This window comes from Tetrao urogallus (assembly GCF_951394365.1).
Source record: "Tetrao urogallus genome assembly, chromosome: Z".
Taxonomy (NCBI): Eukaryota; Metazoa; Chordata; class Aves; order Galliformes; family Phasianidae; genus Tetrao; species Tetrao urogallus.
This window is the reverse complement of record NC_136816.1, coordinates 39,555,410-39,568,008: the sequence shown is the minus strand read 5'-3', so window position 1 is coordinate 39,568,008 and position 12,599 is coordinate 39,555,410. Positions and strand designations below refer to the sequence as shown.

Sequence of the window (12,599 nt, the reverse complement as noted above, 5' to 3'; positions counted from 1 at the left end):
TCAAAAGCAGTACTCTAGGCTACTTGTTGACCTTCATGAAGCTCTTGTCAATCCATCTCTCCAGCCAGCAGAGGTCCCTCATGCTAATGTGAACTTCTGGTGAATCTGCCACTCTCCATGGTTTTTACTGCTTGAGTAATCAGCTTTCTGAAGTAGTGAGACCATAATATTTCGCAGGTTTCGTGGTGAATGGGTCTCTTGCGTTAACATATGACTAAATCAAATGTATTGCCATCTGCTGGTAGGAGCTAAAACTGCAGCTTTTTAAGGGACTTCACTTTCTGGAGTTTCTGACAGTATCTCTGAGTAAATTTTGTCTGTTGTAGGATGCTCGTTGTAGTTTGAGTGGGTGTAGTATTTAGCAGGTCTTGATCTGTCATTTGCACATGGCATTGAGGATTGCAGAGTCATGAAGTCTGAGGATTTTAATGCCCCTGAATGCATCCTGTCTAAAGCAATCTGTGCAGGCTGGAAATTCTGTTCTCCCTTTTTAGACTGCTCCAGCTGTGCTTAGGATACTAATAATAAGTACTTCAAGACATGTAACAATTAGGTAAGAAGCAGTGGTTCCAAATCTCATGACAAATAAGCAGTAAATAGTTGCACCAAGGTGTAAATCTACAGTGAATTATTCCATCCTCCTCTTATTGAAGCCAAAGCTAAGCAGCAAAAACAATTATCTGAGCAATGTGCCCAGTTTCACCATCAGTGTAGCAGGTGCTATGAGCAGAGTAGCAGTGTGTCATATCAGATGTTGTTATTGAAGAAAGCAGCTGTATTCATGACTGTGCAGCCAGACATGCATTTTGGTTAGGATAAGAACAAGAGTAGAATTTGAAGTAAAAAGAAGCATTATCACTGGAGGAAACTTATGTAGACATTTTCATACAAAATACTAAAAAACAGAACATGGATACGTAGAAACTTTAATAAATATTTTTCTTTGTAAAAACAAATTAATTTAGCATTTTTTTCCTCCTGATTTTAAAGCTGTTTTCGATTCTAATTAACTGATAGTAGTGACACAGATTTAGTGATCAATAGCAGTTTGGATAAATTCCTTTAAACCATGCATTCCACCCTGATTTCTTGTGATCCACTTAGAAAATCTTAAAAATGTGTTGTTTCTTTTTTTCATAAGACTTCTGGGGCTTGCAGAATATGCCATACGAGGAGAGACTGAAGGAACTGGGATGGTTCAGTCTAGGGAAAAGGAGGCTGAGGGGAGACTTAGTGCTCTCTTCCAGTATCTGAAAGGAGCTTACAGTGTGAGCAGGGTTGGTCTCTTCTCACTGGTGACAGGTGACAGGATGAGGGGAAATGGCCTCAAGTTGCGCCAGGGTTAGTTTAGGTTGGATATCAGGAAAAACTTCTTTACAGAAAAGGTTGTTAAGCACTGGAATAGGCTCCCCAGGAAGGTGGTTGAGTTAACTTCCTTGGATGTGTTTAAAATCCATTTTGATGTGGTGCTCAGGGACATGATTTAGCAAAGAGTCGTTAGGATAATATGGTTAGGTCATGGTTGGACTTGATGATCTTTAAGGTCTTTTCCAACCTGAGTGATTCTATGATTCTAATGCTTTTCCCTTGAACCCAATTTTTGTGTCTACAAGTACAAGTACAAGAGATAGAGTACCTAAATACAATTAAAAATATAGCTGCTTTTCTTTTGGATCAGCTTCCAGATTTTCAAAGATATTTGTAATACATTGTTTCAGAAATGTTAGAGAAGCCTCAATTGGTTCCAGAAACAATACATGCTAAACTTGATTTAAATTTCATATAGACATCTGGCTTGGGTGTTAGATTTGCCTTTTCATTTGATGTTCAGAGACCTCTACCCACACAAATTTTGTTTGCATGTCAATTTATGAAGAAGCTGTGTATTTTGCTTTTTCTATGAATACCAGTGTGGCTTCAGAGCAAGGTTACCAGTGTTTCTGTTACACAGTAGTGCCTGATCAGTGTTCAGGAGCTGAAAAGCTAATTTGGGAGTCAATATTGATGCAAGCCAGCTTTTATGTTTCTTCCATGAAATTAATTAATGGGATTTGTAATTAATGGGATTTGTCACCTGACACGGTGTCTGCTCAGCCTCAACAGGGTCCTGGTGCTTCCACCACTGCCCTGCTTTTGACATACGGCAGGGTTGTGTCCCTTGAGTATGTTTTGACCCTCCTGGGGTCACCAGCATCCTGCCCTGGCCCTCCCATTGTAGCCTCCTTTTGCTCCCAGACATGATCTGTGTAACCATCCACTGAGCTGTGAAACGATGTGGGATAATGAGGATGTTAGGTGCAGACTTACCATTAATGCTGTTCAGGCTTGTCTGACTCATTTGGATGCAGTAGGTTAGGGAAGGATCAATGCAGGTATTACCTTACATAGTAAAAAAAGGCCTTTTCAATAGCAGTGCAGTGACTTCTGCTTTCATATCCACATCTAGAACTGCCTGATTTTACCATCTGATTCAATAGATCAGAATATGCATTTTGTGCACCCAAAGCAAAACAGCATTTTAAAATTCCATCCTGAAAAGCAATCTCGGTAGAAAAGGTCTAGAAAATTATTTATTGCCTTAGGTTTAACAATGTATATGGAAACCAATGGAAAATACATCTTGAATCACAGAAAGTCAACAAGCAGAATGTTTCATCTTACTAGAAGGACACCATGACAGTTATTTTACTGTTAGTAGGTTATGTCACTATAACTTAAATGCTGACTACAAGCAAAATTGAGCCTGAGAAATTTACCGGAACTCAAATATTTGTACCAACCACAGTTATGTTGTCATTATTTGATGTCAACTTTATCTCCTTTGGCTATCAAACTAGTTATCATTTAATGACATTAGGAAGAATATGTGAACAAATAGTTTACTCTTCCTTCATTGCAGGGTGTTTTATCAGTTTTGGTTATGGTAAAGGGGTAATTATTTGTTTTGATCTTCAGCCTTTGTGTATTGTGCATACTTCTGAATTTTTATTGTGTAGAAATTGTCTCTGATGAGGAGGTACAGATTTGAACAAATAAAAGTGTGACATATTTGCTAAAAGAAAAAAAATGTTGTTCAATGAAGTCATTAAGGAATGAGCCCAGGTTCTCTTGACCTGCCTCCATTTTTTATTTTTTTTCTATCATTTGTTATGGAATTCAGTAACTCCATGTTGTTCTGATTGCCGTCACATAGAGATAAATTAAATGTAGGGTCTTTATTTATTTATTTTTCTGCACAACTGATGTGCTGCAAAGAGGATGAAAGCTGATCATGCCTGCTAAACCATGTCCCTAATGGCTACATCTGCACCTTTCTTGGACACCTCCAGGTATGGTGACTCAACCACCTCCCTGAATATCCAATGCCTTACCACTTTCAGAGATGAATTTGTTCCTAATATCCAACATGAATCTTCCTAGCACAACTTGAAACCATTACCTCTTATTGCTAGTTATGTGGGAGAAGAAACTGACAGCCACCTCATCATAACCTCCTGTCAGGGAGTTAAAGAAGGTGATAATGTCTCCCCTGAGCCTCCTCTTCTCAAGACTAGGCAATCCCAATTCTCTCAGCTGCTCCTTGTAAGACCTGTGCTCCAGACTGCTCACCAGCTTCATTGCTTTCCTCTGAACATGCTCCAGGGCCACACTGTCTTTCTTGTACTGAACACAGTACTTGAGGTGTAGTCTCAAATGCTAGTACAGGGGGACAATCACTTCTCTGACTCTGCTCTTTTTGATGCAAGCCAGGATGCTTGGCCTTCTTGGCTACCTAGACACACTGCTGGCTCATGTTCAGCTGGCTGCTGACCCACATCCTGAGATCCTTCCTTCTGTGCAGCTTTCCAACCACTCTGCCCTAAGCCTGTAGCATTTCCTGTGGCCAAAGTGCAGGATCTGGGGCTTAGTCTTATTGACCTTCATCCCACTGGTCTCAGTACATCTATCTAGCCTGTCCAGATTGCTCTATAGGGCCTTCCTTCTCCCAAGCAGATTGACACTTCCTCCCAGCTTGGCGTCATTTACATTCTTACTGAGGATGCACTCAATACTCTCATCCAGATCAATAAAGCCCCAGTACTGACCCCTACAGAACATATGACTATGATTCTGTGATTCTGTGATTCTTTGATTATTCCCCATCTGGATTTAAATCCATTTATCACCACTCTCTGGGTCCAGCTCCTCAGCCATTTTTTTACCCAGAAAAGACAACACCTGTCTACAGAATCACAGAATCACAGAATGGCCAGTTGGAAGGGCCCTCAAGGATCATGAATCTCCAACACCCCTGCCACATGCAGGGCCACTAACCTCCACATTTAATGCTAGACCAGGCTGCCCAGGGCCCCATCCAATCTGGCCTTGAACACCTCCAGCGACGGGGCATCCACAACCTCTCTGGGCACCTGTTCCAGAACCTCAGAGTTGCAAGAGCACACTGCTGGCTCATGTTAAGCTTTTCATCCATCAAGACCCCCAGGTCCTTCTCTGCAGGGCTGCTCTCAAGGACCGCTCCTTCCAGTCTGTATGGATGCCTGGGATTCCTCCGGCCCAAGTGCAAAACTCTACACTTTGCTGTGTTGAACCTCATCAGGTTCACCCAGGCCCATCTTTCAAGCCTGTTGAGGTCCCTCTGAATGGCATCCCTTCCTTCCACTGTGTCAACTGCAACACTCAGCTTGGTGTCCTCAGCAAACTTGCTGAGGGTGCACTCGATTCCGTCATCGATGTCATTGATAAAGATGTTGAAGAGCACCGGTCCCAGGACAGACCCCCGGGGGACGCTGCTCATTACCAGCCTTCACCTGGACATAGAGCCATTGATGACCACCCTCTGTCTGCGGCCTTTCAACCAGTTTCTTATCCAATTTGGAGATAAGGATGTGGTGGGGGACCATGTCAAAGGCCTTGCTCAAGTCCAGGTAAATGACATCGGTCGCCTTTCTCTTGTCCACCGATGCCGTCACTCCATCATAGAAGAGCACCAGATTGGTCAAGCATGACCTTCCCCTGGTGAAGCCGTGCTGGCGGTTTCGGATCACACGCCCTATCCTCATGTGATTAAGCATGTTATGCAGGATGATCTGTTCCACGATCTAAGCCATGAGCTGCCAGTTTCTCCAGGCGAGTACTGTGGGAGACAGTGCCAGAGTCTTTGCTGAAGTTGAGGCAGAGAATGTCCACAGCCTTTCCCTTATCTGCCAGGCAGGTCTCGTGGTCAAAGAAGGAGAGGAGGTTTGTCAAGCAGGACCTACCTTTCATGGGTCCATGCTGGCTAGACCTGATGCCCTGATTATCCCACAATGCTATGTGATTGCACTCAAAATTATCTACTCCATAACATTCCCTAATACTGAGGTCAGGCTGATGGGCCTGTCATTTCCTGCATCATCCTTCTTGTACACAGGTGTCACACTAGCGAGTCTCCATTCCTCTGGGACCTTCTCAGTTGACGAAGACTGCTGATAAATGATGGAAAGTGACTTGGCGAGCACTTCTGCTTGCTCCATCTGTACTCATGAGTAGATTTAATTGAGTCCCAGATGCTTGTGATAGGTGGAATAGCAGGTCACTGTTTCCTCCTGAATTATGGAGGTTTATTCTGCTCCCCATCTCTGTCTTCCATGTCAGGGATCTGAGTACTCTGAGGGTAACTGATCTGACTATTAAAGGCAGAAGCAAAAAAAGGCATTGAGTACCTCAGCCTTTTCCTCATCCTTTGTGGTAATGTTCTCTGCCACATGCAATAAAGAATGGAGATTCTTCTTGGCCTTCTTTTGTTGTTTATGTGTGTAGGTTGCTCCAAAAGTAATTCCTCCCATTTATTTCTGTGGAAACTACACAGCAACAAAATGTAAGAAAATATTGGTCGGAAGGTTCAGCCTCTACTGCCATACACCAATATTTACCTCTGACATTGTTGATCAACATAATAGAATAGTAGGCATTACTTTCAGAGCAGCCTTCATATTTGTGAAAACATTTTTTGTTATTTTTCACAACAGTGGCCAGATTATGTTCTAGCTGGGTTTTTGCCTTCTAATTTCCTCTTTGCAACATCTTTGTACTATCTCGAAGTTGCCTGTCCTTTCTTCCAAAGATGGTACTTGTAATACATTATTTCTAATTTTTATTTCCAAGCCTGACTTGTGTCTCATTAATAAAATGTTTGCTTTGTCTAATCATAAAAGCTGCCTAGTGTTGTAAGTCCACGGTGACTCAGGGTAAATCTGTTACTGCATACTTGGTATGGTATATGCATACTGAGAGAAGCAAAAAATCTTAAGGGAATTTCTACATCCAGTGACACAAACATAAACCAACAGATATATCAGTGTCAAGTTCCATTTGCTGTATTTTAAATGTGTTTTAGGATGCTTTTTTTTTTTTTTTTTTTTTTTCTTTAAAGATATGCAATCTAAATATGTATCTATGACAAAGGTTGTTTTTCATAAGAAAACTGCATATATCTTCCATACAGTCTTCCATATGCAACACTGTTAAAGTGTAGACCTGCGTACAGTGTCAGAGTTTCTCCATGTGAACACCACGCAACATCTGTGTCTACCAGTGCACTTTAACATTTAAACATTGCTGTTAGTCATAGATGAGTACATTGCAGGATTTTTAATTTTTTTTTTTCCCGTAATAAGAAGATGAACAATTTCTTCCATTCTTTTGACCCTAGCTTGCAAAACCTAAGTAGTAAACTAAACATTCATGAAAGATTAATTACTTAGGAAATTAGTATCTTCTTATATTTCAGTCGGTGAAACTTCAGCACCAACTGTGCAGTGACAGACGGGACAAAGTTGATGTGGATAACACTTTATAACAGACCGCTCAACCTTCAGACAATCTCCTATACTGGTGGCATCTGGAGCAGCCCTGTGAAATACAGTCACAATGCCTAAAAATGAAAAGCCAGCCACCAATGAAGGAAATGGTAATTACAACTATAATTATATATATGAAGTGTATACTCTTTTTCTGCATGTAGCTCAACAATGTGAAAATTTTGTTTTCTTCTTGTTTCTTTTGATGCAAATTTGCTTTTATCATAATTCTTCATCTTTTGTTCAAATGTGTGCTTTACTTCCCCTTTGAAGACAGTTTTGCAAGTTGGTTAGCTGTGGGAAGGCAGATTCGCTCTCCACTAGTTAGTAAATGAAAAGATTCAAACACAGTCCAGTTACTTGTTATACATTTATATGCAGTTGGATGGAAAGATTGAGGAAATTAGGGTATTGTGTGGCTTCTGTAAGATACATAAGTGCAATGGCCCTTTCGTTCATTCCTTTCAACATTTAGTGTTAAAATCAAGCACATACTTTATAGTAAGATAAAACATTAACAATAATTCTGTACTGATACTGGAATGATCTGGATACAAGAAACATTTTTGTACGATTACAATGGTGTGATTTTTTTCTGACAAATTGCAAAGCATCTTGTTAATGTGGGAAGTGTTTTAATTTTCATGGACAACAACATTCGTTTAAAGAAAGGATCAAGAATATTGATCTTTTTTAAATATAAGGTTGGCATGACGTTCAGAATGGCAGAACATGAATGAATTCATTCTTGCTAGGTCTTGCTAAATACCAGGGCTGACGCTATGTAAAAGTGTTTTTTTTTTCTTTTTTTTCTTTTTAATCTACACCCATAATATGAAACAGTAGTAAAATAAGATATGCTTCTGTAGAAAAATTCAGAAAGGACTTAGAATTTTATCAGAATATAACCCATAGTGCAGTTAGTGGTGATATTTTTTTTCCTCTTATATGAGCATCTTCATTTTTTTTTTCCCTTTTTTTTTTTTCACAAATACTGATACTGACATTTTCTAAGCAGTACTTGCTAACTGAGCTCCTTTTAACAAGGAAGAAAACAGAATTTAGTGTAATATAGGCAAAATATTTATCAGCCTAAGTAAAATTTTTCTTCTTGCTTGAACGTAGGCTGTATTTTTCATATAAATTCATGTTTTATATAGACTCATGATAACAATGCAATGAATAAGTTAAGTAAATCACATTTCAGAACCTAAAGAGTTCAGATCAGTATCATTTACTGTCATTTCACATGTACGAGGCACTGTACATTTAATATTCTTATCCCAGTACTTGAAGTAAAGTCTTCAGTGAAAACAATGAAAACTTGCACAGAGTCAATCCAAGGAGGGAAACGGAAGTGAATCTGCAGAGATGGTGGCTTGGAAAACTTTATCTATGCTCTCATGAAGAGGGTGATTTTCTGAGGAGTTCTTTGAATTAACTACTTCCCCTGCCTTCTGCGAGAAACAATTCTAACACTTTGAAGTACTTAAGTACAGCTCAAAAGGAAAATGGAAAAGCAGACCGTAGTCAGATGGACTATCTACTGCCAGCCTTCCATTCCCATTTAATCTATGCTACCTCATTCTGTTGTTTTAGCAGAACATTTAGAAGACATTCATCATTTTTCCTTACCAGTGGAAAATCAACAAGCAATTCATGGATGTAAATCAAAATAAAATGATTTGTTTCCTATAGTTCCCATCTGTAATTTTCAAATGTTGACTGGGCTAAAACTAGTTGTAGCCAGCTTTACCAGACTACTGGTGTCTTCCTCACTTGGTACTACAAATATTCTGTCTACTTTATATCTATATATATCTATATATATATTTATATCTGCCATTCTGATCTATATCATTGGTAGTTTAGATGCAGAAAAATAAACAGTATATTTGCTTGTGTGACTGAATATGATTTATTGTTTTACTTAATAAATTCAGAGCTACTGCCGACAGGATATTTTTTGAGACAGTAACTTTTATTTTAATCCATAGGAAGAAAATACATAACTCTATATGTGAAAAGCATAAAAATTCAGGCATGGTCTCAAGTATTAAGTGTTCTAGTAATTCTAGAATTGCAATTCTTATTCGTAAGGTCTGTGTTTCAATTCATATTTTAGTTTTAAAAAAATCTGGGATACCTTCAAAGGCAGTATTCTATGAAGGTTTGCTTTTCATTGCTATGACTATGAAATTATCTTTCCTTCTTAAACAGAGTTGCTGGAAAGCTAAGAGGTAAATGAATTCTGAAACACTAAAGGTCAGAAAAAATTTTAACAATAGGTTTTGGCTTCTGCTTATATAGGACACTTCATACAAGATGTAAAGCTGGCTTGCTATTAGTGGAGTTCAGAATAGGATTCTCTCTCCTGTGTTTCTGAAGCCATTCTCAGATTTTAAACTTAGCACTTACCAATATGTAGCGTATATTTATTATCTCATTTGCCTCCAAGAATTAAAATATAAATGGAAGTCTTTGAGCTTTGGCAAAGATGTTTGAATCTCTAAATAATTTTGCATCTTCTAGTGGCAACTCTGTTGATTCTGTTATTTAATGAAATGTAATGAAGAAGACAAGAGGAATATGAATATATGCAACCTATCAAGTTCCAAGCAGATTCTTTATGTTTGCTTTTCGTAATTTGTTTAGCTCATGAGAATTCCTCATAATAACATTCTGAATCTAGATAATACAAAAATGCTTTTAGTTATAAAACATGGAAGTTATCTTGTTGGGGATAGAGATTGGAGAGAGAAACAATGTTTCACCTAGTTGTCAGAATCTAATTGCAGGAAATAGAAAGTCATTAAAAAGGCCTAAGGTTAAGCCATTTTGGAAAGATGCAAACAAGGTACTTGGCTGTCTCTACAGTGTGTTTATTTGCTGTAGAACTGAGCAGAGAGCAATTCTGAACTATTGATCAGGTTCAAAGAAGCCATAAGTCTGGAAATAAGACTGCGATGTTAACTCTACATCAGATTCCTGGTACAAATCCGAAAATAAAGTAGAAGCAGCATGATATTCATCATATTTTTTATACAAGAAATAAATAATCTGATGTATGCTTTTGGGCTTTGACATGTACTCATTTGTTTTGTTTTGTTTTTGTTTTTTTTTGTTTTCTTTTTGTTTTGTTCTGTTTTGGCTTTTTTTTTTTTTTTTTTTTTTTTTTTTTTTTTTTTGTACACAATAACATGCTGTGCTTCCATATCTGTGACGTGGACAATGACAGATATAAATTATATGTAATTGAATTTGGAATACATTGATTGATACTTATAAAACTCTTCTGTTTCTCCCAGTCTTTCTAGATTGCTCCAGAGAAAAGTTTCACATGCTAACTGTTAGGTTTTCAGTATTGGTGCTGTTGTAATTTGTTAAAATTCATCATTTCCAAGTTCTGTTACTCCATCAAATCTGAACCTTGTTTTAGCCTTTGATAAGATGCTGTAGTATTAAAAAAAAAAAAAAAAGAAAAAAAGAAAAAAAGAAAAAAAAGAAGTATTTTCAAGAATATTTATCAGGTTAGTCAAATACTTTTTTTTTTTTTTTTTTTTTTTTTTTTTTAAATATGGCACAAGAGATACACAGAAGCTTAAAAAAAAAAAATAATTGCATATTATCAGCCTTGGACATACTGAGAAACTTGGGCCCTGTATTCCCAGGCAATCAGTTCATTGTTGTTGAACCTCAGCTCTCTTGTCAATAACTTTTTATCCAAATCACAGTAGAAATTTGTTGGTCTTCCTTAACTCCAGTTGGCTGTGCAACTTTTATCTACCTGATGTTTCAAGTGTGGGACTGGACTGTTATTAAAATATAAAGCTTTCAAGGGTCTAAACTTTTGCTGAAAGGTGTACTTGGGGATGTATAAAAAACTTATGTGATGACGTGAGGTGTGGAATAAAAGGATGAAACAAATACATTCAGTCTCTTTTTACTATGTTTTTAAATGCTAGAAATGGAACTGGATTTTTGGCCGAAGTTTATAGTGTTTAGCCAGGGGTATTCTACAGTTCACTGGTGGGGACATCCTTTACTGGGACGTGGAGTAAGACTTTATGTCAGGCTTTATACTGCCTTGTACTTCAACCAAAGTCTGTTTCTTGCATTTTGGAATTACACTGAGAGCAAGAGCTCTCTAATATGAATACCTCAAATCTTAGATAAGTGCACCAGTTCACTCTTCTGTAGACTTTCCTTGAGTTCTTGATTTTCCTTGAGCTCTTTATTATTTCTGGTGTGTTTTAGAGCTGTTACTTCTAGTGATATTTTTCCTCACAGAAGTATTGTGAGGAACTGCATTATTTACATGAAATAATATTATGGAAATTATGTAAATTCTAAGAATTGAATTTTATACAGATGTGCCCGTTCTTTTTGTTTGAAATTTCACAAGAGTTTGTTGTCCTTCATGGCTTCTATTTCTGCTTTTTGGTCACCCAGTTTATTAGCTGTCTATCTTTCTGTCACTGGAAAAAATCCAGCTTGGTTTTGCTGAGAGGAAGATACAATAATAATTGCTTGCAAGACACTATCTGCATATGATCCATTTAATTGGCTTAACAATTAATTAATAAATATACACCTGTTTTATGACTTAAAAAAATAGGCAAAGAATCTGATAGCATTTTTAGGTTCATACACAGGTCTCCACTGATGTTTTTTCAAGGCATGGATACTCCAGAATTGCTTAGCAACAGCCGGTTTTACACAGTACCATGTTAAGCAGTAATATTACAATAGCAGGCAATGTTTTATGGAGTAGTTCCAAGAATCATTATCACTGCCATAATGAGAAATTAAGGCAACCTTGTGGCATAAAAAAAAGGTTAATAGAAAAGCATGAAATCTGGCAGATGTCCTCTGGTAATGAAATGCAAAGGATTTGAGAAGATAAGAATAAAACATTTCCTCACTATGCTAGTTGGCCACTTCACAACAAAGACTCCTATGGTTTTATAGATTATATTCTGCCCTTAATTTCCTTGCCAACCAGCACTCTATGTTCTCTCCTAAACTCTCTTCTGAGATTAACGTTCTGTCTCTGACATGTATATTATTTTGAATTGAGATTCAGTACACTCTCTAGCTGTTTCAAATCCAGCTATAGTTCAAAACATAAATAAGACTTGAAGAGATGTGATAATTTACTCAAATCAGACTTCTGTTGCCCTTAGTCTAGAATAAAGACAAACTTTCCCTCAGACTAGTAAGTAAAAGAAATCCGTAAGCAATTGGCTTTCCTTGAGCATAGGAAGTTATGGAATATAAATTCAAATATGCCTGATATTAAACCCATTTAATCAGGGTTGGATGCAGTATCCTAGAAGATTTGACAGCTGAGCAATAGTTTGCTCTGATTTCTTATAAATTCAAGTTATCTGACTCAAACCGCAATTACCTGAAATGAGCTTTATGAGAGCTACAACTGTGAAGAAATGAGGTCCACTTTTCTGGAACCTCGTGTAATTCCAGATATTGCTGTAGCATGTAGGCAGCTTGCTGTCTGTCAACACTTTGATGAACTTTTGATAAGTAAGATGCCATGTGGATACGTTTGAAAAAGTAGAAGACAAGCTGTACACCTAGAAGGATCCTACACAGTGATGATTTTGTTTCTGCATCTAAGACTCTACAGTCCTACTTTAATTAGAGCATTTTTGATGCTCTTTGTTTTTCCTACAGAATAGTAATACTATACTGAATTGCAGGTTTTCAGAGATTGCTGCAATATGAGTGCAGGGTTGGATA

The 12,599-nt window shown here is 37.7% G+C and overlaps 1 protein-coding gene across 1 annotated transcript in view; it reads left to right on the top strand.

Moving 5' to 3' along the window:
* Positions 1 to 6,909: 6,909 nt before the first annotated feature.
* The window catches only part of TMC1 (transmembrane channel like 1), a gene marked incomplete at both ends in the record, with an annotated part of 48,998 nt that continues 43,308 nt past the window's right edge, over positions 6,910 to 12,599 (top strand). Inside the window, one exon of the mRNA XM_079548460.1 lies at positions 6,910 to 6,949. Coding sequence (XP_079404586.1) covers positions 6,910 to 6,949 — 40 coding nt within the window. The remainder of the gene's footprint in view (positions 6,950 to 12,599) is intronic.